Here is a 25,096-nt window from a genome sequence, read left to right on the forward strand (position 1 = left end):
ATTTGAAAAAGAGAAAATCTCAGTAAAGAAATATAAGTTATATAGAAGAGCCAAATGGAAATCATAGACCTGAAAAATACGGAAATAAAATAGATATAAAACAGAAACAAAAAGCCGCTGGATGGCCTCGATAGAGGGGAGATGACAGAGGATAAAATCAGTCCACTTGAGGGTAGATGAGTAGGATTTACCTAATCGGAAGAACAAAAAGAGAGCAGAGTGAAAAAAAATAATAATAATGTCATCTTGGGCCCATTAGACAATAACAAAAGATCCCACATTTGTATCATGATAGTCCCAGAAAGAGTGGAGAAAGAGAGAGGGTTACTGAAATAGTAACTGAAGTAAGAATGGCTACAAACTTCCAAAACTTGGTGAAAGACACAAACCTGCAAATTCAAAAAACCGAGCAAACCTCAAACAGGGATAAACCCAAAGAAACCCATGCCAAGACACATCATAATTAAACTTCTTAAAACTAAAGACAAAGAAAAAAATTCTTGAAAGCAGCCAGAAAGAAAAAACACATTACCTATAGGGGACACTAATTCAAAGGAGGGTGGGTTTCTCATCAGATACCATGGGGGCCAAAAGAAAGTGTCACATTTTTCAAGAGCTGAAAGGATGGTCAGAGGTAAATTCTATATCCAATGAAACTATCAGGAACGAAAGGTAAATAACTCCAGGGAATCTACAAAAAAAAACCTTCAGGAGCTAATAAATGAGCTCACCAATGCTGGGGGATATAAAATCAACACACCCAAATTAATTGCACTTCTGTCTACTGACAATGAACATGTAGAAATAAAATTTAAAACTTAATACTATTTATAATAAGTCCAAAGAAATTGAATATTCTTTTTTTAAGTTAATTCATTTTCAGAAAGAGAGAGAGAGAAAACAAGTGGGGAGGGGCACAGAGAGAGAAAGAGAGACAGAATCCCAAGCAGCCTCTGCACCATCAGTGCAGGGCCCAGTGTGGGGCTCGAACCCACAAACTGTGAGATCATGACCTGAACTGAGATCAAGAGTCAGATGCTTAACTGACTGAGCCACCCAGGTGCCCCAGAAATTGAATATTCTTAACAAGACATGCACAGGATCTATGCTGAAAATTACAAAATGCTGACGAAAGAAATCCTAGAAGACCTACATAAATGGAAAAACGTACTATGTTCATAAACTGGAAGGCTCAGCACAGTAAAGATGTCAGTTCTCCCCAAATTGAACTATAGATTTAATTCAATGCCTATCAAAATCCTAGAAACATTTTTAATGGGCATAGATAAGCTTATTATAAAATTTATATGGTAAGGCACAGGCCCTAGAATAGTTAAAACCATCTGGACAAGGAAGAATAAAGGGGGAGGAATCATTCTACCTGACGTTAAGGCTTCCTGTTTAGCTCTAGTAATCAGGATTGTGTGGCAAAGAGTCAGACACACAGATCAACGGAACACAATAAAGGATCCAGAAATAGATCCAAATGTGCTGAACTGATTTTTGACAAGGGTCAAAAACAAGTCAATGGAGGACAGAGACTTTTCAACAAATGGTTCTGGAACAATCAGACATCCATAGGCCAAGAAAAAAAAAAAAAGAACTTCAACCTACATCTCATACCTTATACAAAAATTAACTCAAAATGAACTTAAATGTAAAACATCTAAGATAATCTTGATAAAGAAGAACAAAGTTGGAGGTCTCACACAGTTTTATTCCAAAACTTACTACAAACCTACAGTAATCAAAACTGTGTGGTCCTGACATAAAGACAGACATACAGACTACTGGAACAGCATAGAAAGCCCAGAAATAAACTCTCACATATATGTCAAATGACTTGTGACAAGAGTACCAAAACCATTCAATGAGGAAAGGACAGTCTTCTCAACAGTGTTCAGAGAACTGGATACCCATATCCAAAAGAATGAAGCTAGACATTTATCTCACACCATATAAAAAATAAACTCAAAATATAAGAGTGAAAACCAGAAAGCTTTTAGAAGAAAAGATGGGGTGAAAGCTTCATGATACCGGAACTGACAATTACTTGGATATGACACCAAAAGCACAGGCAACAAAAGAAAAAACAGCTTGGACTACATCAAAATTGAAAACTTCTGTATATCAAAGGACACAACTGACAGAAAAGGCAGCCCCTGGGATAGTAGAAGATATTTGCAAATCATATAAAGGGTTACTATCTGAAAAATATAAAGAACTCCTAAAGTTCAACAGTAACAAAACAAGCTGATTAAAAAATGGCCAAAGCACTTGCCATTTTTGCAAAAGGTGTATAAATGGCCAATGAACACATGAAAAGATGTTCAGCATCACTCATCACTAGGGAAATGTAAACCCAAACCACAAGATCCCGCCTCACACCCATTAGAATGGCCGCTATGCAAAAACAAACAAAAAAGCAAACAGGTGTTGGCAAGGATGTGCAGAAATTGGAACTCTGTGTACCACTGGTGGGAATGTAAAATGGTACAGACACTATGAAAAACAGTATGGCGGTTCATCGAAAACTTAAAAATACAATTACCATATGATCTAGTAATCCACTTCTGGTTATATACCCAAAGGTATTAAAAACAAGTACACCCGTGTTCACTGCAGCATCATTCACAATAGCCAGAAGATGCAAACAACCCCAGTGTCAATCTACAGATGAATGGATACATAAAATGTGGTATATACGTACAATGGAACATTATTCAGGCTTAAAACGGAAGGAAATTCTGACACGCGCTGTAACGTGGATGGACCTTGACGACAGTATACTAGGTGAAAAAAGCCAATCACAAAGAGACAAATACTGTATGATTCCACTGAAATGAGGTACCTAGAATAACCAAATTCATAGAGCCAGAAAGGAGAAAGGTGGTTTCCAGGGCTTGGGGTAGGCAGGAGGGCATAGGGAGTTGGTGCCTAGTGAGTCACAGAGTTTCAGTTTTATGAGTTTGAAAAGAATTCTATAGATGGATGGTGGTGGTATCCTACAACAATGTGAATGTACTTAATGTCACTAACTGTACACTTACAATTGGTTAAGATGCTAACTTTTATGTTATGTATATTTTACCACAACTTAAAAAAAAAAAAGAGAGAGAGCTTTGTCAGTCCAAGACTGGACTTGGCTCTTTTTTTTTTAAATTTTTTTTTTTACATTTTTATTTATTTTTGAGAGACATAGTGTGAGTGGGGGAGGGCCAGAGAGAGAGGGAGACACAGGATCCAAAGCAGGCCCCAGGCTCTGAGCTGTCAGCACAGAGCCCGACACGGGGCTTGAACCCACGAACTGTGAGATCATGACCTCAAGTTGGACACCCAACCAACTGAGCCACTCAGGCGCCCCTGGACTTGGCTCTTAAAGAACAAAGTAAGTGAGCATCTTTTTAAAAAAATGTGAACCAAAACTATAAAACTTCTAGGGAAAACAAATAACAGGAAAGTAGTTTTGGCATTTGGCTAGGGAAAGAGTTATTAGACTCAACATCAAAAGCATGATCCTTAAAAGGAAAATTTGACAAATTAATCCTCATCAAAGTACAGAACTTTTGATTTGCAAAAGCCCATGTGAAGAGGATGGAAAGATATGCTACAGACCTGGAGAAAATATTTGCAACATCTAGACACACAAGGAAATCTCAAACCTCGACAGTAAAAAAAACAAAAAACAAAAAACAAAAAAAAACCCAACAATCCAACTGGAAAACAGGCAAAAGACCTAAACCTATATGTCATCAAAGATGATGTCAGATGGCAAATCATCTCCTGAAAAGATGTCCAATATAATTACTCATCAGGGAAATATAAGTTAAAAGTACATCACTGCACAGCTATCAGAGTAGCTAAAATAAAAAAATAATGACACCACCAAAATGCTGAAGAGGAGGAGAAACCGTATCCCTCATACATCGCTGGTGGGAACGTAAAGTGGCATAGCCTCATAGATAACACTTGGCAGTTTCTTGTAAAATTAAGCCTGCAGCTATTATGTAACCCAGCAATTGTCCTCTTGGGCATTTATCCCCAAGAAAGTAAAACTTCTGTTCCTACAGAACCGATACGGGAATATTCATGCCAGCTGTGTTAGTAACAGCAAAAAACTGAGAAACAGCACTGTTCTCCCTCAATGAATAAATGTAGTACATACAGGGGCATCTAGGTGGCTCAGTCCGTTAAGTGTCTGACCTTAGTTTATGTCATGATCTCGCTGTTCGTGGGTTCGAGCCCCGTGTAGGGCTCTGAGCTGACAGCTCAGAGCCTGGAGCCTGCTTCGGATTCTGTGTCTCCCTCTCTTTCTTCCCCTCCCCCACTCGTGCTCGCTCGCTCTCTCTCTTTCAAAAATAAACGTTAAAAACAATTTTTTTTAATGTAGTACATACAAACCATGGAATACTACTCAGCAACACAAAAGAGTGAAGTACTGATATACACAGTAACTTGGGTCAATTTCCAGAAGATTAGGCTGAGGGAAAAAAGTCAATCCCAAATGATTACATACCGTATACATTAACATAACATTTTGAAATGACAAAAATTTTTAAATGGAGAACAGATTGGTGGCTGCCAGTCATTAGGGACAGAGTGGGTGGTGGCGGGGGGAGGGGTTCTGTATATTTATAAAAGCGCAAGAGAGGGAACCCTATGGTGGTGGAATGTTCTGTCTCCATTGTGATGGTGGATACGTGAACATACACGTGTGATAAAATTCTATAGAACCAAATATGCACACAAATGAGGACAAGTAAGGTTGGGGAAATCTGGATAAGAGCAGTGGGGTGTCATTTTCAATGCCCTGGTTGTGATATTGTACTAGTTTTGCAAACTAGTATCATTGGGGGAAACTAGGTAAAATGTACAAGTGTTTTCTCTATGATTTCTTAAAGCTGTGTATGAATCTGTAATTATCCCAATAAAAATTTCCACTAAGAAAAAGATCAAAGATTACCCAATATCTAAGGAAAGTCTCACGAGAAACAAATGAAAGGAAGGGAAATTGGAGGAAACAAAGAGAAAAAACATCAGGACGCAGAAAAAATTCAAACATTGCTAGTAATAATGTCCAAAAAATGCTTACATAATAAAGCGGTAAACACTACAAAAAAAATTCCAGAGAAATTAAGAAGAACTTTCAGAAATTAAGAAGTATAATGGCAAAAATATAATACTGGATAGAAGAGTTGGAAAAGAAATTTGAGGAAATCTCAAATTTGAGGAACAAAAAAGATGAGGTAAGAGAATGAGACAAGCAGCCCAGAAGTCCAATATCTAAATAACAGGAGCTTAAGAACGGAGAAAACTTGGAGAGAAAATGGTTTAAAGCCATAATTCAGGAAAGTTTCCCAGACTGACAGAGCTCACCGAGTACCCAGCTCGGTGGGTGAGAAAAATTCACACCAAGTACATCATCGGCTTGAAGGTTCACAAGGCTGGAGGTGAAGCAAAGGGCCTGAAAGCTTCAGAGAGGGAAGAAGCACAACACACATGTAGCACTGGGAGTCAAAACGGGATGGGGAAACACCGGCATCTAAAATTCTGAGGGAAAATGAATTCCCACCCAGAGTTCTGTTACCCAGGCAAGCTCATCCCTACATAAGACTAGAATAAAAATAGTCAAGACCTTCAGAATTTCATTCCCTGAAGTGGTTCTGAAGAGAAGCTACATTTTAGGGTTAGGAAAAAAGTAGTCCACGAAGTCATAAACCTTCTAGAAGTTAGTTTTCTGTAGGAAACTTCAAGGGACACGGTCTCAGCAAAGTGTGACAGGGAACATAGGCCCGGGGATGTTGTTAAGCAGTAAGTGTCCTTATGGGAGATGGCTTCACTTTTGTGCACACCAGGTTGACTGCCACACTGGCCACTTGTTATAACGAGGATGGAGCTTCGTGAAGACGGCCACTAGCTCCACTGCCTCCTGTGTTCCTAGGTCTGGGGAGGACCGATCACTTTGGGCCTGGCCACAGGTCTCCACGTGCCCAGAAGCCTGTCTGCAGGAAGCCCCCTGTGGATGTGCTTCACCAAATCAAGGAAGCAAATCCAGATAAAGGAAGACAGAGGATTCAGGAAAATGGGAGATCTGTGTAGGAAGTAGCAGAGGGAAATCCTCAGAAGGGTGGGAGATCCCACCATGACAGCTGGGGGAAATCAACCGGCCCAGATTTGAGCGAGCGAGGATTCTGGAAACAGTGCCAAGAGGAAATTGATGGGTGTGCACATATCAGGAGAGTTGCATTTACGGCAGACTTTGGGTACACAGAAGTGATAAATGCCTAGAAACTGAAATAACATTTTAAAAAGTGACAAAAGTAAGAAGTTGTACAAGAAAGGAAATGGAATCATAATCTATGATGTGACTTTGTTGAGGTCGTAATAGTCATAATAATATATACACTGAATGTTAATCTAACCCAAAATAGTAATACAACTATACGTGGAGAAAGGGGAAGAGAAGCCGTGTGTAGTGTGTGTGTGTGTGTGTGTGTGTGTGTGTTGGGAGTGTTAAAGAAATCAATAAATGATGCCTAACGCTGCGGAGGTGTGATTTTCATAGGCATGAGGGTAAACACCAAAAATACCAATTGAATTGGAAATGGTTGCCCATTGGGAGTTGGAAAGGAAGAGATACAGGCAACTGCAAGCCTTGCTTTTTAGTTTTTTTTTTTTAACGGGCCTTCCAGAAATATTTGGTTTTTTAAATGTCCAGAAAAATTTTAATTGTAAAATTTTAATTGAAAAACTTTAATTTCAATTCTGTAAAAAAGGGATTCTACAGAAAGCAATGCTGTGTGGTGTTGGGCTGGTGCTCACAGCACACACTGGTCTCACCCAGCGCCCAGGAGCAGCTGATGCTGTGGAGTGGTGACATTGTCTAGGGAAGAATCAATTATGGAGCCAGCACAGAGACTTGCCTTGCCAGGCTGGGGCTTTCCTGTAGGATTCAGTGTCCACTCCAGACCTGTGCCCAGTGTGCATGCGTGGGCCGTGGTTTCTCTCAGGATGGCTGGGTCCCAGGACCAGGAATCGGGGTGGGAGAGGGACCCTTTGTGGCCACCCAGCGTGTTTGGACAGCCGTTTTCTGATTGTGAGTCCTACCTGCCTGAAGTACCAGACATGCTCACCTTCCCAGCCTCCCTTGCAAGTAAGGTATAAATACTCCTGCACTCCAGGACGCAACGTGTTAATGAGCAGTTTGGTCCCAAAGAGCAAAACTGGGGAAGAATGAGTGCTCCAGAGATGCCAGCCATGGTGCCCTCCGCCACCCAACGTCCTCCTCCGAGCCCAGCGTGACTCATGCCTGAGCAGCTCTGGACAGAATGTGAAGTTGGAAATGGTATGAGAATGAGGGGGGTGGCGGTGGGGCCGAAGGAAGAGATGTGCAGAGAGGCATCAGGCACACAGATGGGGAACAAGAGGGGGTGGAGAGCACAACCAGAGAGGCAGAATACCAAGAGAGCAGGGGAGCAGCCAGGCCCTCATTTTCAGGGCGACCTCATCAGCAAGCCTCATTTTCAGGGCGACCTAAGTGAGCCTGTTCCTTTTGCTCAAAGAAGGAGGGCTGTGCGGAAAGGTACCGGCCCCCAAATTCTGGGACCTGCTCTTCGGACCTGCCCTCGAAGGGGAGGTGCATAAGAACAGGAAACCCACGTCCTGGGACAGGTTTCACCACCAGCTCCCCCACACCCATCTCCAGCCTCTGCCTGTCAGAACCTGCACCTCCTCTCTGGTTCGTGAATTCACCCAGCTGCTCAGGGTCAGACCCCTCCTCCTGTATCCTCAGCCGGTTGCCACAAACACAGGGGCCTTGTTCGCCGTGTAGCCCCAGGACCTAGAGTTCCACCTGGTGCAGAGCCAGGGCTCTGTATATTACCTGTGCAATGATATTAATAATTCTTAGAGGTCCCCAGAGAAAGCCATCTGCTCCCTCCTTGGAGGCCACCAGCCGTCTTCCTGGTGCCCACGTCAGCATCTCTGACGGCTGGCTCCTTCAAACCACCCTTGCCTGCCAAGTGTTGCGCACATGAGCCGGAGTTGTCCCTGCTGTCCTGGGGCTCACGCAGAACCATACGGCAGGGGGCCTGGCCTCCCGTGGGCACTCCTTTGGGAGCCTCGGCACCAGTTACCCGGAGACCTCTCCTCTCTCCATCCCCTTCTGCATCCAGCTCAAGACCAAACACCAGTTTGGGGGCACATCTCTGCTCTTGCCTCAGCTCCTGACTCTGGGTGTTCGTAAAGCCCAGCCCGCTCTTAAGGGAGAGACACAGGGTCTACAGCTGCTCCAGGGTACGGCTATCCATGCGGTCTGCGGCTGAGCGGCCGGGCTCCGTGCTGCCCTTGCTCTGGTCTAGGTCTTTCCAGCCAGTAGTCAGGGCGGGGAACATGTAAAGAAGAGGCTGGGCCAAGGGACAGTTGTACTGACTTTATTCCCCTTCACTCTTGTCCTCACCCTCCTGCTATCCCCCACGCACTTGGGCCCCAGACACCAAGGGTCCACACACACACCCGACACAGCTACCTCTGGGCCCCCAATGAGGAGTGCGGTGGCAGCACCTGCCAAGTTCAGAGGCTGAGGCTCTAACTCCAGCCTGTGGTCAGGGGGCTTGAGGCCCACCTCATCTCTCTGCTCACCTCCAGCTGGCCCAAGACCAGGGAGCCCAGGGGGAGCTGGGGAGGGGGCAGGCCCAGGTTCCAGACCCAAGTTCTGGACAAATGGGCTGAGAAGTCCATCTGGACTGAGGGGCACCCACCCCCACCCCCTCCGCCCTGTACATCTCTAGCGGGATGTGATGATCCCCTGCCCCCTTCCCCACAGGCCCTGGGAAGTGGGTATGACGCCCCAGTCCCCTTACTCCAATATCCAGGTGCTTGTTAATGTCTTAAAAATAAAAAGGAAAAGGAAAAGCTGGTAAAACAAGAACCCCTACCCATACTGGCACTGCTGAGGTTCCATTATTGCTTCAGACCCTTGTGATCTGGCTGGAAAGGAGCTCCCACCCACACTGGCCTGAGGGGAAGAGAGCATTTAGCACCAGGGACCAGGACTCCTGACCCCACTGGGACAGGGGTCTCCCAAGAGAGGGCTTGGCCATGCCCACCCACAGCTACAAGGACCATTTTGACCAGAGCCCAGGCTGCCTGCTGTCTGGATCCCCACCCTCAGAGGAGAGGTGTATGAGAACAGGAAACCCAAATCTTGGGACAGGGTTTCAACACCAGCTCCCCCCACAACAGCCATCTCCAGCCTCTGCTTATCAAAGTGTGGCCTCACGGGGACCTGATCTGGCCAGCCCCCGCATCCCCCCTGCCCTCTCCCCACCCGGCTCACTCACTAAAGCTGTAGTGGGGCTAGCTGGTGACAAGACCACCAGTCCCCATGGGAGACCCTGGTGTCAGCGACAGGGGGTTGGGGGAACCCAAAGGGGTCCAGACCTACAGCACATTGGGGGAGATCAACTTTTTCGGGGAAAACATGAGCCAGCTCTGAAGAGGCACTGGGACCAGAGGTTAGAAATAGCAAGGAAGAGGAGGAAACAGAGGAGGGGGGGGGGGGGGACCCTGAGGACGTCATGGAAGCCCAGAGATCAAGGGGTAGAGGAGAGGGAGCTATAATAAAGCAGGAGCCTGGAACCCTCAGCCTTGGGGTAAGGGAGCTACACGATTGGGAGCCTGACAGGGAGCCTTCCTCCCTCAGTGAGGGGCCCACCTTCTCTCTCCAGAGGACAGCAGGGGTGTCTGAGGGCATGTCTGTAGGCTCTGGCTTGCACTACTGCCACGGCCTCAAATGCAACTAGGCCAGGGCACTGCCCGCTCTGTGCCCAGAGAACAATCAGGGCTGTGTAGCTTGGATTACGAATCCTCAAATCACTCGGGCTTCTTGGAGCTGCCCACATCTGTACAGAATAAAGTGCTTCGTTTATTGATGATTAAAATGTCCCCAGCCCCCACCCCAGCGCCATGGGCCTCACAAGGAGGTCAGAGGGGTTCCAACCCCCTCAGCCCTTGGGCTGATGGGGCCCACTCCCCCCCTGCCCCCTGCCCCTGTCCCCCTTTGGGCTTACCCACTCCAGCCATGCTTGGGAAGGTGGTGGTGTGGGGGTAGTCGTGGGGGTTTAAGGTGCAGAGTATAACAAACAAAACCGTATAAACACAAAAGGAAAGAGCTTAACTAGGAAACATGTAGCTTATGGAACCTTCCTCCCCATTTTAAAGGCAGGAATAAAGACATTAAATGACAACAAAAAAGGGTGTCCTATTAGTGCCAGCCTCGTGGGGGCAAGCATTGGGCACAGGCTGGGGCTCCCCCAGAACTCCTGCCCCCACCCTGGGCCCTGAATGTGCAGGTTCCTCTCGCCCACAGTGCTACAGGTGCCCTGCCCACACCGCAGAGGCCCAGGGATGCCGGGTTGTGGCCAGACCTAGGAAGATGAGGCCTCTGCCTTCAGAGCAGGGATGGGGACAGACACACACACACATCTCTGGTGTGGGAGAGACGACCAGGGCAGCTGGTGAGGGACGGGGTGCTCTGTGAACAGCAGCCCTGCCCCCTGCCCCACTGATAGCACCTTGAAACCTTAAAACATTTTGTCTATGCCTCCTTCTCAGGGCCCTGCCCCTGGTGTTCACCCATTTGCAGGGACTTCGACTGCAGCCCTTGGGATCTGGCACTGCGGGAGCCAGCCCGTCTGCCCACCCAGGGCCTAGCCCCCAGCCCCCTGAGGCCCAGCGGCTTCTGGGGATGTCTTCTCCTGGACTCAGGGACCTCAATGCAGCCTGGTACAGCTCAGGGTCCCTGTGCCTGCTGCCAGGGCGGTGGGCGGGAGAGCAAATGCCTGGGGTCCAGCCCCTGCCTACCCCACTGCACACGGTGCAAAGCTGGGTCTGCAGCCTTCACACTCCGCCACTCCCTCCACAACACGCTCACAGGCATCCAGACTCAAGCTCTGTGCCTCAGTGTCCACAGCCCTCAGACTGGGTCCACGACTCCTTCCGGGGGTGGGGGGTGGCTGGCACTCCAACTCTTCCCCAGACTCCCCAGGATGAGGGGGCAAGTTGGGGTGCACAAGGGCGGCAGAGATGAGCCACCGAAGCTGACCCAGGCTTGGCTTGGCCAACCCCCCTCCGGCTTAGGCATCAGCAGAGTGACCCGTCACACCTGCTCCCCAGCCCCTCCCTCCCTGCTGTACCTGCTGCTCCAGCACCCCCCTCACCTGGAGGGCGGTGCTGGTAATAGTTTCCTCTCTTTTCTTTTTCCTTCACTTCCAAGAAAAAAAAAGTAAAGGCTTCAAGGAGTCACTGAAGGGGGGGCCCTTGGGAGTGAGGTGCCCTTCCCCCACGCTGGGGCCACCAGCCTGCAACACCCCCAGGGCCAGGGGCCTTGAGCAGCGTGTGTCCGGCCGCCTCTGGAGGTGAGGGCGGCAGTGCCAGGCCGGTGCTGCTGCCCTCCCACAGGAAAGACGAGAGGGCGGGGTGGGGGGTCCCTCCCAGAGGCGCCCCCCGGGCTCCAGGCCCCGCGCACGCGCGGTTCGGCAGTCAGTTGTTGGCGCTCATCCTCCCGCCGGAGTTGGCAGTGGTGGGGAAGAGTGGCGGTGGGGGCGGCAGGTGGGGCGGGGGCGGCAGGGTCTGGGGCAGCCCCGGGAGCAGGGGCAGTGCGTGAGTCGGAGGCTGGGTGGGGGACAGGCCTGGGGCAGAAGGGGGGCCGTCGCTGGCCAAGGGGTGACTGACGCGGAAGCATTTCTCCTTGTGGGCCTTGAGCATGTTGGAGAAGCGGAAGCGCTGGCCGCAGACATCGCAGGGGTAAGGCTTCTCGCCGGTGTGCGTGCGCCGGTGCCGCTTCATGTTGGGTCGGCTGGTGAAGCTCTTGCCGCAGATCTCGCAGATGTATGGCTTCTCCCCTAGGCATTGGCGACGGGCACCGGGGAGTCACTGAGGAGTCCCCAGACCCCAGCTCCGCACCAGCCTCCCGCGCCCAGAGAACCATAGCAGGGCCCAGCCCCGGCATCCGCAGGGCCTCCCTACCCTGGGAGGCAGGGAGGACGGCACCGAGCCTCATAGAGAAGGGCAAACTGAGGCCCAGAGTTGAGAAAAGGGGCATGGCTGGGGCCACCCCAGGCCTCCGGAGCAGGACTGCGAAGGGGTCCCTCCCTGGAGGCCGCCATACCTGTATGGGTCTTCATGTGCTCGTCGAAGTACTGCTTCATGTTGAAGTCCTTGCCACACCACTGGCACATGAACTGCTTGTGGCCGATGTGGATGCTCATGTGTGACCGCAGCTGGTACTTGTACTGGAAGCGCTCATTGCAGTTCTGAGGGTGGGGGGGAGGGTGAGGCCCAGGGGCAGAGGAGGGAGCAGCCTTCAGGAAGGGAAGCACCTGCCTGTGACCGCAGGGCCCAGGGAGGACACAGACACCGGGAGGGGGTCCTGGGGTGGGGCAGCACACGGGCAGAAGAGAGGCCAAGGGCAGGCAGGGCCCAGGCGGGAACGGAGGTCAAGAAGTGGAAAAAGGCCACAGAATGGAGGGAGTCCTCATGCTTAAAGCTGAGCTCCCCCGCCCCCCCGCCCCTCCGTCCTTCCTCCTTGTTGGAAGACCTGCCCCCCTCATCCCCGTCCACAGCCCTGTCTCTGCTCTGAGATGTTCCTCTCTCCACCTCTCCAGAAAGCCCACCCCATGTACCGTTCCGGCCCAAGGAGACTGCCCACCCTGAATGCGTGGGGGTTGCGTTGGAGCTGGGGTGGCAGAGGGTGGGGGCCGGGGGGGGGCAGGCAGGTGGGCATCCAGGTAAAGATGGAGTGGGAGGCAGGGGCCGCAGACACCAGGGTGGCCCCCCCACTCTTTCTGAATCCCGGACTCCACTCCCCACAACTCCCAGGTTTTTAGGCAGCTGCCGCTCCCGCTCCCTGTCCGTCCAGGTGGCCCCCGGGGCAGGCAGAGGAAGGAGCTCACCTCGCATCTGAAGGGTTTCTCCCCAGAGTGCTGCAGTGAGTGCACTTTGAGAGACATGCTTCGTTTGAAGGACTTCCCGCAGGTCTCACAGGTGAAGGGCATGTCCTTGGTGTGGGCTGTGGGGCAGGCCATTATGTCTCAGGGGGACGGACCCCCATGGCTCCTCCCAGGGGCTCGCTGCCTGACCACCTCCCACACAGGGCCTCCCGGGAGGCCCACCTACTTTAAGGTCTGCTTCAGAGCCTCAGTCCAGGCTCTGGGGCTGACTTCAGGGTGAGGGCTCTTCCCTCTGGGCTACGTCTGTCTGTCTGCTCTCAAGTCTGGTCAGACTAGCATGGAGGTCCTCACGTTCTTCAGCCTCTGGCCAAGGCTGCTTCACTCCCAAAGCTTTGGGGAGAGACTGAAGGACTCCCAAGTAGGACTGGCCTCGGCTCAAACCCTGGCCCGCCACTGGCTCCCTGCACAGCCTCTGTGGGCCTCAAGCATGCCCTTCTATAAAGACAGGCTAGGAGTGGTACTGAACCTCAAAGGTGGGCCTTACAGGGGTGACACTGAGCAGTCCAGAGGGAGTTAGCTGTGCTCCCCTAAAACCCCGGAGAGGTGAGGACTTAACGAACTGTTCAAGGAAGATCTGGGGGGAAATAACTGGAGCCAGAGCTCAGAGCTGGGGAACTCGAGCCCAGGAAGACTACCAGTTCTGGGTTGCTCCCCATGCTCCTGGCTGAGACCTCGAGCCTGGGGCCCCAGCTCCCAGGTGGTTGGAGAAAGGGGGGAGGGCCTGGCCAGGGCCATATCTCCCTTGAGCCCCAGGCCCCAACTGGGCAAAGAAAGGAGGGGCACCTGGACACCAGACTTCCAGCCAGGCCCACAGAGGGGAGGGACAGCCATGCCCGAGGCAGAGTAACCTAACACACACTTGGGGGGGCCTCCTTACTGTGTCGCATTATCATGGGTTGCATTCAGAGAAGCCCAAAGCCCTGTGAGGGCCGGAAAGAAGGTGACAAAAAAATGAGAGGCACACCTGTCCTGAAACTGAGGGCCTATGTCTGCCCATACGTCACTTTGCGTGATTTAGGAAAAGGCGCTCCTTTCCCTGGTGGCCACAACCCCATACTGTGGCACATAGTCCGGTTAGCAGTGTGCCAGCTGGATTCTGGTCCCCATCTGCCATCTTGTCCAGGAACCCTTGTGCAACGTGCAACCTGCCCAACTATACATGGTAGTCCTGACCTCTGCAGTCCTGTCCCGGCCACGTTTGCCACTGCAAGCAGCCTCCCCAGGCTTCACAGCTGAGAGGGGCCTTTTCACGCTTTCACACCGCCCTTGGATGGGAAGTCCTTCCCAGCACAGCCAGCAGCTGGCCGAGCTCTGACCCCGGGCCCCATCCTCTCCCGGCCTACTCACCAACCATGTGCTTGCGCACGTGGGCCATGGTGTAGAACTTCTTCTCGCAGATCTCACAGGAGAACTTCTTCTCCGCATAGCCATGCACGATCTTGTTGTGCTCGTGGAGGGACCAGAGCTTCTTAAAAGCTTTACCACAGGTCACACACTGTGGGGTAAGAGGACTTTAGGCCCCAGGTCCTGAGTCAGGACCGTGTGTGACCTGGGACAAGCTGCCCCTCTCTGGACCTCCGTTCCTTCACCTCACCTGTGCCGGCGAGAGAGCCCCGGATGTCCAGCGACCAGCCAAATCGGATGTTCTGGGAGTTGGGGATGGTAATCCACCCACCCAGGGCTGCAGCCTGGGGCCCTCCCCCATCCTTGAACCGAACAAGGGTCAGGGCCCTCCTACACGAGGAAGCCCCTCCTCGGTGCTCATTTTAACAAAGCATCTCTCTACTGAGGGGCCATGGTAACAGGTCTGGCGGAGCTGGGGCACTACCTTTGCTGCCTCCCCCTGGGGGGACCCAAGCCCTGACCCTGCGGATCCTCGAGGAGATAGGTGCCAAAGGGCCAGGTGGGGGAGACTGTGGGAGGTACCAGGCCCCACGAGGGAACGGAGGGTGGTGGGAACCCTGGGGGCCCCCCTCCTCCTCCTGTCCTACGCATCCCTGCAGGACACTCTTCCAGAGGGCTGGAGTAGGTCAGGCTTGGGCAGAAATGGGTCAGGGCGCCCAGCTCAGAAGAGGCACGCGCGTCTTTCCCCTTCAGGAGGAAGGCTCAGGTGTGTGCAGGTGGACAGTCAAAGGGCTGCCCAGCAGGCAGGCACGTGGGAACAGGTGCAGGAGGGTGGGGCAGGAGACCAGGTAACCCCCGGGGAACACTTTCTCCACAGGGCCATGCAATTAGCAATTAGCTCAGGCAATTAGCGCCGGCCTACCTGCTGCCCCATCAATCCCCTCCCACGTCAGAACAAGCCAAAAGCAGCCAGGCTGGCCCTGTGCTGCCCACACCCTGAGAGGCCAGGCTGGCACACAGGCTGACCCGGGGCCTGGCCACCAGCCCAGCTCCCCTGCTTGGCCCCAGCAGCCCCTGCTCTTCCCAAATTTCTCATCCAATCCCTCTTTCCAGGCCCAGGCCAGCTGGCATCTCCAAAGCGCTGACAGCAAGCAGGGGCTTTCTCCTGCTCGGTCACCCCTTGTTCCATTCAGCCTTTGTGGCAAGTGGAAATGGCGCCCTCTCTGGGCAAACCCTGCCCTGCTTTGTCTGTCAAACCATAAATGGTGGTGGACCTGTTGGCCTTCCAGCAGCCCTAGGATTTACTAAAACACGGACTCATCCCTCCTGGCAGCTGGCTATCCGCCAGTCTCAAGTACTCAGACAACTCCCTCCTCTCATCCTCCAAAGCCCATGCTCCCCTTCGCCCCTCTGGCCAAGGGTACTGTTTGTTTCAGTCCTATCTGCACGTGTCTCCACACGCCAAGCCCGGTTCCGCCCGCCTCCTCCAGGAAGGCACTGGCATTATCCCCACCACCCTGGGCCTGGGCCAGCTCCAGGGGCCAGGGGTAAGTCCGGCTTCCCCAGCCTGTCTGTCTGGGCGACGCGGGCAGCACGACGCGGGGTGCCTGGCCTCAGTGGCCGTGTGGCGTCAGCGGGCCTGCTGCCCAGCCCTGCCCCACCCCCCCACGGAGCCGGCGGGGCCCACCTGGATGTTGCGCTCGCAGTCTGTCTGCCGGTGCAGCAGCAGCTCGCTCTCCAGCAGGAAGCGCTTGCCGCACTGGTCGCAGATCTGCATGCGGCTGTGGGTCACGTTCATGTGCTTCTCCAGGTACCAGCGGTTGTTGAAGACGCGAGGGCACTTCTGGCATGGGTGGTGCTGCTTCTCTTCCAGCTTCACCTTGGCCCCCAGCCCGTCAGTGGCCTGTGGCCCTCGGGCCGGCGCAGAGGCTCCCGGCGCGGGCTTGGGCCTCTTCCCACCCCGTGGCCTGGTCTCCTCAGGCTCAGGGGGGCCCCGGCGCCGGGCGTTCTCTCGGGACCGAGTGGCCATGCGACCGTGGGGAGGGGGCTCTGCCCTGCTGCCCCGACGCCCCGCCGGCCCCTGCCTGCCCCCTGCCTCCCCCTCCTCCTCCTCCTCCTCCTCCTCCGAGCTCTCTTGATCCTGTTCACTGTGCCCTTCCTCTTCTTCCTCCTCTTCCTCCTCCTGCTCACTGTGCCCTTCCTCCTCATCTTCCTCCTCTCCCTGACTGCCACCCTCCTCTTCCTCCTCCTCCTCCTCCTCCTCTTCCCCTCCACTGCCACCACCCTCCTCTTCCTCTTCTTCCTCCTCCTCCTCCTCCTCCTCTTCCTCCTCCTCCTCCTCCGAGTGTCTCTGCAGCCCGTCTTCCCGCCCCAGCACCATGGTGGCCGGGCCCGGGGTGGTGCCCGGCTTCCCCTCGGGCCCCGTGGACACGTGCAGAGTCTGGTTGTTGAGGTTCACCTCCACGATGATCTGGGACTGCTCCCGGCGGCTATAGGTGCCAGAACCCCCTAGCTCTTCCTCCAGCCCCTCCCCGCCCTCCAGCTTGCACAGGCTGCCAGGGGGCCCACCGGCCTCTTCGACACCACCCTCCTTCTCCTCCTTGAAGAAGGGCTGGGCTGGCCCAATGGCAGCAGGCACCGTGCCACCCGCGGCCCCTGCCCCGTCCTCGACACGCACAGAGTAGGGGTCAGGGCCCTCGCGGGCATAGATCTTGGGCAGACCTGGGGCGTCTGCCTCCTGCTTGATGTCACAGTAGTAGGGTGGTGCGGCCGGGGCGCAGCCAGTGGCCGGCTGGGCCAGGGCCACGGCGCTGGGGCCCGGGGGGCCTAGGGAGCGGGCATCCAGCAGCTCCTGGCAGGACGCGGCGATGTCAGCCATCTGCAGCAATGAGGCGGCGCTGAGCACCTCGTGGACGTTGGCCGCGTTGACCAGCAGCTTGGATGTATAGATGAAGTTGAGGATCTGCTGCAGGCCGCCGGGCGCCAGCGCCTCCAGGGACAGCTCCACGCGCTGCAGCTGCTTGTTCTGGGTGAAGAGGGAGTGGAAGAACTGGCTGTAGGCAGCCAGCACGCCCTTGTGTGCCGGGAAGACGCTGCGCTGGGGCACCAGCACCAGGTCCACGTCGCAGAGGTCAGGCTGGAAGAGGCGCTGCTCATTCAGGCGGCCCATCAAGCAGGCGAAGTGCAATGCCACGTCCTCCACCAGCGAGAACTCGGCCGCCGGTGAGTCTGTCGTCTTCTCAACCAGCAACTGCGGGGCACAGGGCACAGGTCAGGTCAAGGCCAGCAACCTGGGCAGCACCCACCACCGGGGAGGCAGCCTGCCCATCACTCCTGGCTCCACATTAGGGAGAAAGAGCTGAGGCTCAAGCAAGGATGCGGGGCGGGGCTGGGGGGGGGGCGGGACCAGGACTCAAGCCCCCCGAGCCAGCTGCCCCTTAGAGCTCAGACTCCAACCATGACCTTCGGCTCCTGGGTTAGTAGGTTAGCTTTTCTGGGCCCCCAGCGCTTCCCTGCAAAACGGGAAGTCATCCTGGACAGGGAAGGGGAAGAGAAGGAAAGAGGAAGTAACAGGGACTAGGGTGACCAACTGTCCAGGAGTGCCTGGGACCTAGCGGTTTCCTGGGACGTGGGGGTTTTCTGTGCTAAAACCAGGGCCGATCTGGGCAAACTGGGGCGAGGTGGTCACCTCAGACACAAGCATTGCTTCAGCATTTCCTGAGCTCCGTGGATTCTCTCCCTCATACTCACTCACATGTAGAAATAAAACCATGCCTGCCCAAGCCCAGACACCTCAAGAACGAAAGTCAGGCTCATTAGCTCACCGCTCAGCCTCTGGCTGCTACTGCACCCTGGGGGTAGCACCTCAGAAACCCCTCACCTCACCAGCGGAAGGCCTCAGGGTCTGGGCCTGAGGCCTTGCAGAGGTGGAAATTCTTGTGAAGAAATCCAGGCCCAGAGCCTGGTCCCACTGTTCTGCTGGAGGAGGCTGGTGGGATCTAGCCAGCCCCTTCTTAACGGGACCAGTCTGCTGCCCATGTCCACTGTGCTTAGAGACAGGAGCCCCCCAAGGCTTGTCCTAGACCCTCTTCCCTCTAGGCCCCCAGACCCCAGGTCCGGTACGGTCCAGGCCCGGAGGCTCTAAGATGGCCCCATCTTGGAAGTCACACTACTCTGAAGCCTCAGAGAGGCCCTCAAAGTCTGATGGGTCAGATTATCAGGTCCTTGGGCCACATCCGGCACCTGTGAATTGTCCAGAATAAGGGGCTGGCTTAATCATCCCTGGCTCTGCCACAGCAGCTTCCCCAAAAGGTAGACAGCACACAGGCAGGCTGCCCAGTCCCGTGCATAGGTCAGGTGCACAGATGTTCAGTTAATATCTGCCGACCACCTGCCTGGCCGGACCAGCTCCACAGGTTCCAGTTCGGGGCCCTCCTCAGGCCCCGTTTAGCTGGGTCAGAGCCGCCTGTATTTGAGGGTTACCTTGCCCCACTGCCGACAAGCCATCAGCTCCTCTCCCCCAATCACCTCCCTGAAAGCCCTGGGATGAAACCTTGGTTCCGTCTATCCAGAGCTCGCCCCAACGCCCCAGGACAGTCCTTCCATTGATAGGGCAGCAGTGGGTGGGCCCAGTCTGGGCTCAGGGGTGGTATCTATGTTCACCTGTGAGAATCTGCCCCAGGCGTCAGGATGAACCTCAAGGAGCCACAAGGGGCAACCTGCTTCCAGATCTGTCCTGAGCCCCACCCTGCATATCCAGGGCAGCATCCACCCCATGCTCTCTCAGATCCCAGTCTGGCCAGACTCTTGACCATGGAGACCATCTTCCTCAAGTTCTCCCACGCCTCCTGCCTCCCAGCCAAGAAGCCAACCATCTGCCCCTCTGTCTCGGGACTGCTAGCCTGTCCAGGCCTGGCCAATCTAACAGGGATATGGTGCCAAGTCCCTCCCATCTCCCTCCTCTGACTCATCCTGATTCATCTTCTGGGACCAAACCCTACTGCACGGATGGGGAAACCGAGGCTCAGAATGGAAGGATCCCACAAGTGAACAACAGCAGAGCCCCAGGACTTCCAGCTCCTTGCTGAGGCCACCCCTTCCCTGCTGGATTGGACGCCACTCCATGTGGATGGATTTCTCGGCTTGCAATGACTTAAAGAGCAGTAAGAGGCTTCTGGGGAACCTCAGACTCAGGGGACCAGCTGTGCTTCCCTAGACCCCACCACTACCCTCTGCAACCTGTGGCCTCCTCCCCAGAGCTGCTACCACTTGCAGGTCAGTGAGGGGTCAGGATGCAACTTGGGTTGTAAGAGGGCCCCTAAGGGCCACCAGGGGCCAGACAGTGGCAGAAGTGGCTTGGATAAGGGCTTGTTAAAGCCAGGCCTGTTGAGGGGAGCACATCCTAGGCCACATCCCCCTTCCCATAATGCCCTCCGGTGCCTACCTGGCATTGGGAAAAAGGGCAGTGCCCGACCATCCCATGCACAGACCTGGTCCCAGGGCCCTCTGGCCTCAGCAGGAAAGGAGGGGCTGGCCTGGAGGGTATTGGTGCCCCTAAAGACGCTATTCCCACAGCAGTACCCACCCCCTCCCAAGCCAGTACCACCCTGCACCCTTGAGGGGCCCGAGAAGCTCACAGTCAGGAACCCTCTCTGGACTTAATTGGCAAGGCACACCCATCCAGCCTGAGTCCATAACCTGTCAACTACCTCGGCAGGGCTCGGCCACCCCCTTGCCTGGCACCTCCCATGCAAGGCCCACAAGCTGCGCCTGCCTCCCCAGCCAGATGTGCCAGTTCCCTGAAACTGCAGACATCCCTCCCCACTGGCTGTGCCAGCTGCAGCCAGGTGCACTCCATCCTCAAGTCCAGACCAGGTCAGCCTATTTAAGATACAAGACCAGGGAAGTGGTCAGGCACTCCTGTTGCCCTCAAACTCTCCCGGCAAGCCAGGCTGGGGATGGGGGGGTGGGGGGGGGAGGGCGGTGGGAAGGAGCCCAGGTGCCAGGGACACCTGCCGAGACTGCTCACCAGGGCCAGAGCCTTCTGGATCTGAGGGATACCCTCTCTCAGCGCCATGAAGCCTTTGGCTCCCTATCCTGACCTCCATGGAGGCCCCGGGATGAAACCTGGGCTTGCATCGGCACCCCCCCCCCCACACACACACACCCCAAACGCCCACGACAATCTTTATTGCCGGGTAACCATAGGTGGGGCCCAGACTGAGCAAGGGGGCACAGGTTCATGACTTCCAGGCTCCTCTTTTTGGAGAGGCGGTGTCTGTGTCAGCCTCTTCTGCGTTCATGGCCCCATTCCTTCCCCAGGAAACAGGCCCAGAGAGGGCAGAGGACTGGCCCAAGGTCACACAGTAGTCTGGACCGGAGCTGCGGACGTCCCGCCCCAACACACCCGGCTTGGCCCGGTCGCCCCAAATCCCCAAACAGGGCGGCTCCAGCGCCCACGTGGCCCGAGGCCCAGGCGGGAATCCGACCTCCCCCCTCCCCCCCATCACCCAGTCGAGGGCGGCGGCGTCCCAGGCTCCGAGAAGCGCCCCCCTCCGCCCGCGCCTAGCAAGACTTCAGCCTTTCGCGCCTGAGCCCCCACCCCAGGAATTTAACCCCCTCCCCGCCGAGGGCCGCGCCGTAGCGCCGCATTCCCGGCCCGCGGGGACCCGGGAGAAGGGGTCGGGGAGACCGGCGAGGGGGAAGACCCCTCCAGCAACTCCACCCTGAGCTGGCGGGCCGTGCGCTCGGGAGGGCAGAGCGGGCAGGTGGGCGGATAAGCGGGGGGACAGGCAGGGCCTTGCGTACCATGGTGCCGTGGCGCTGGGGGCTCACAGGGCCCCGCGGGATCGCGCTGCCCCCGGCGGCCGGGCCGGGGCCGCTCCATGAAGCGCCGCGCTGGGGGCCGCCCCCGCGCAGGGCCCCGCGACCATGGCCCCCGGGGGCGCGGCCGGGCGGGCGGAGGCGCAGGGCCGCGGCGAGTCCAGCAGCCGAGCAGCTGCGGCCCCAGAGCCTCGGGCGCGGCGGGCGGGGGGCGCGGGGCGCCGATTGGAGCCCGCGCGTCAGCTGGGGCCGCCGTCTGGACGCTTAAAGGGCCAGGCCGCCCTGCGTGCCGGCGGGGGGCGCGGACACGCGTGGTGTGCGCGGTCCCGGTGCAGCCTGCTCTGCCTCGGGCCGCAGGGGACCCCAGCCGGGTCCCACTGCTCCCATCCTAGCGGATGGGCCCCGGCCTGACTCTCTCGCGCCGAGCCCCCTTCTTGCCGGGAAGTTCGTCCGAGAGTCTAATCTCGGTGCCTTCCAGCTGCGCCACAGAGGCGGGGTCGGAGTAGGAGGCGGCCCTGAAATGGGGAAGCTGGGCGCGCCCACTCCCCAGCTAGCTGCAGAAATGCTTCCACCTGCTCCCCTGAGCGACCCCAGCTGAGAGACCGAACCCCCGTACCCCAGCCGCGCTCACCACCCCCACCCTCTGGCCTGAGCTGCTTTGATCTGAGGGTGAGTCTAGGATCTCCAGCTAGCCCTGCCCCCCACACCCCCCTTCCCCAGGGCATCCCAGAGCTCTTTTTACTCTGTGCTGGTTGGCCCATACCTACCTGGTGGCCTCCTCTGGATTTCCACAGGGCAGGGGCCCAGGGCAGGAGATGCAAGAACCCGACCCCAGCTGCAGCGACCAAGCCTTTAACGGTGGCCGGCCCAGCACTAGGGAAACGCAAGATGAGAGGAGTGGGGGCCAGAGGCCCAGGCCCCACTGTGCCCCTCAGCCGTGTGACCTGACCACTGCTGAGTAGCCTCCCTGCTCAGTCTCTGCTGGCCTGCGGAATGCTGCTCTGGCACGGACACCAGTGGGGGCAGGGGGCTAGCTGTGCTGGCAGGAGGCTGCAAAGGAACGCTGCCAGGCTGAGCAGGCGGCAGGGTGGGGACCGCAGGGCGCTGGCCTGGCAGGGCCCAGGTGGCGGCTGGGCCACCAGGGTGGAGAGGGGGCCTCTGTGGGCCTCTCGTGTGGCCCATGTCATCATTCAGGGGCCTTTCTGTGCCCTCGCCCCACCCCAAGCCGGCTGCTGCCCCGTCTGGGTCACTGTGATAGTGCCCCTGTCCTGGCAATACCCACACCCCTCACACATGTGCCCTCGTGCTTACGCAGCAGCCCCTGCCCAGCTGTCGCAGTATCCCCTGGGCTTGCCATCTTCCTCATGAGTGGGCAGGGTCTCTGGGGCCTGCTCAGATTGACTTGGTTCTGGGTGCCGGGAGAGGGAATGGAACAGAGGCAAAGATCCCAGGGCGACACCGTCAACAAGTCTGATGGTCTTTTGCAAGACCTCCTGCAAGGGCCTCCTGACGCTGGGGCCAGGGAGAAGACATCTCAGGGGCAAAGATGGGGGCGACCAAAGAGTGCCAAGAGGAAGGGGAGGAATGCACATAGCTAGATGCAGCGTGGGAGAGACCCCGAGTGAATAAAGACACGGGAGGAGAGGTGGGGGCACAGCTGGGGACATGCCCCCAGAGGCGGCCACTGCAGACACCCTGCGTTTCTGTGGCCATGGTGGGTGCACAGCCAGCTAGCTCAGCTCCCAGAGGCTTCAGGCTGAGGCCAGGCCAGAGCCGGCCAGCATGTGGGACCAGCTGGTCACCTCAGGGCTGCTTTCTGCCTCTTCCTCGGTTCCAACCCGCTTCCTCATCTGATTCAGTGGGTCCTTGCACTGACCTCGGAGGGGGCAAGGGATGGATTGTGTACCCATTGCTTGGATTAGGACAGTGAGGCCCAGAGGAGTACAGATAATGCAGCCAGGCACCAGTGTCAGGAGCCAGGGAAAGGGGAGGCTGGGAGAGTGTGGCCTCCCCTCGGGTTGGGAGGATCCTGGCAGAGAGGACTGCACGAGACACCCTCATGGGTCCACTGTCTGCCAAAGCTTGGCAAGGGGTGTGGCCAGCCTAAGTAACGAAGGTGGGGCCCCTGGCCCCTTTGGGATTGGCTTTGGCTGTGGCGGTCAAGCCAAGGAGGGGCTGGAGTTGGGGTGAGGAGAGAGGGAATGGGGGCTCAGTCTCCCTGAAGACCACAGCTGTTTCCCTCTTGCTTCTCTGGCCTACAGCCCATCTACTGGGGAAGCCCGAGGGCGCAGCCAGCTTTGGGAGAGGCTACTGGCACTTGGGTCACATGAGACTGCAGCAAGGGGCTGTTTGAAGAGCCCGGTATGGTGGGCTCAAATGGGGCCACCCAAACTGTGCGAGGGCAGTCCCCAAGCTTGGCTGGGGACACCAGGCCCACCTCTTCTGATCCTGGAGAGAACAAACAGCCCAGAGGTGGTTGGGGGGATGTGTGCACGCACACTTGCACAGCACAGGACTCAGCCTCCCTGGGGTGCAGGAGGCTGTGTAGCTGGGATGGGGAAGGACAAGAGTGGACAGTGTCAGAAAACCGAAGGGGATAACACAGCGTGAAGTCGGTGGGATGGAAAGGGATGTTCGAGCTACCCACCAGAGGCTGACCCAGGGCCCTACAGGGACGGGAGCACAGAGCTCCGAGTGTGGAGTCAGGGGGGTGTTGCCCCTGTGTTCTGCCTCCACTGAGCGCCACACTAATAGGCTACAGCTGCCGGGGTGGGGGCCTAATTCAAACCAGCAGGTTGCCTCGTTCCCTCCTGCTGTGTAAACGTCATGGCCTTGGCATGCCTCACCAGTAGCTTCCAGGATCCTCTCCCTCCCTGTTGGTTCAAGGGACTGTGGGCTTCTCATTGGTGACTTGAGCCTGGCCCTCCACGTGAAACCTGTGGGCTCCTACCCTCCTCCTGGAGGCGATCCCAGGGCCCGCGTCCCCGGGCCTTTGATGTATGCTTGGCTCTAAGCATTTAATTCTCCCTACTTCCCAAGAGGGAAGCCTTGGTATCCCAGATTTTCAGAGGAGGAGCTGAATTATAAAGGTCAAGCAATCTAACTAGTTAAGAAACTAGAGAGTGGCAGAGCAGAACTTGAACCCAGAAAGTCTGGCTCTGGCCCAGACCCCTTACGGACTATACCACAGACTCGTTGCTCACAGAGATCCTTTATCTCTTCAAAATAAAGTCAAACTAGGCTGGAGGCATTGACATTAGTGGGGTCTTTGGCAGCCTTTCTCTGGGAATCTGGCCTGCTGGTAGAGAAGTTAGTTGCAGGAGGACCCGGGTAACCTGGGGCTGGGGGAGTGGCAGCCCAGGCCTCCATTCCCTGTAGGCCCTCTGGGAGGCCGACTCCTCTCCAGACGGGTCTGGGAAAAGGATGGGCACCACGGATTCCCATGCCCAGTTGTGCCAGTTGCGCGCACCCTCTTTTAGGGCTTATGAGCCGAGGAATGGGCAATCCACATCTTCTTGGTGCAGATGAGCCGTCAGAGGCCCAGGAACAGACAGGATGCGGGGGTCTCTCCTGCAGCCTGAGGTCACTTTCTTTACCTTGATTTCCTCAGGGCTCTATGCCGGTTCAGACACAGCAGTCCTCAGGCTGGCCTGGGTCCTGGGGCCGGGCTCTGAAACGCAGTTCAGCCTGCAGAGCTGTGAACGGTGGGCCCAGGGTCTCTAAGGGGCAGAAGTACTTGGCCTGGAGCTCGGCACAGCCCCACTCCGGCCTTTTGAATCATAGGGAGGAGAAGAGAAAGGGGCAAGGGCACTGCGTCTGCCCTCTACTGAAACCTTTAAAGAAAACAGACCGTTAAAGCCTCCTGCCCCTTTGTGTGTGTGTTGCGGCAGTGTGCTCCCCTGGCCTCACACACACACAGC

General features: G+C 55.8%; 1 protein-coding gene across 2 annotated transcripts; it reads right to left on the minus strand.

Moving 5' to 3' along the window:
* Window positions 1-8,190: 8,190 nt before the first annotated feature.
* Window positions 8,191-22,120, minus strand: ZBTB47 (zinc finger and BTB domain containing 47). 2 transcript variants are annotated; one of them, XM_042902976.1, is made up of 6 exons: window positions 21,944-22,120; window positions 16,042-17,604; window positions 14,358-14,505; window positions 12,954-13,069; window positions 12,170-12,314; window positions 8,191-11,903 (listed from the first exon to the last, which is right to left on the minus strand). In XM_042902976.1, the coding sequence occupies exons 2-6, from the start codon at window positions 17,521-17,523 to the stop codon at window positions 11,542-11,544; spliced, it is 2,253 nt and encodes a 750-aa protein (XP_042758910.1). In that variant the 5' UTR covers window positions 17,524-17,604; window positions 21,944-22,120; the 3' UTR covers window positions 8,191-11,541. The 2 variants fall into 2 exon arrangements, with proteins under 2 accessions (XP_042758910.1, XP_042758909.1); XM_042902975.1 differs by lacking the exon at window positions 21,944-22,120 and adding an exon at window positions 21,162-21,245.
* Between the last annotated feature and the right edge of the window lie 2,976 nt (window positions 22,121-25,096).

This window comes from Panthera leo, chromosome C2, assembly GCF_018350215.1.
Source record: "Panthera leo isolate Ple1 chromosome C2, P.leo_Ple1_pat1.1, whole genome shotgun sequence".
NCBI lineage: Eukaryota > Metazoa > Chordata > Mammalia > Carnivora > Felidae > Panthera > Panthera leo.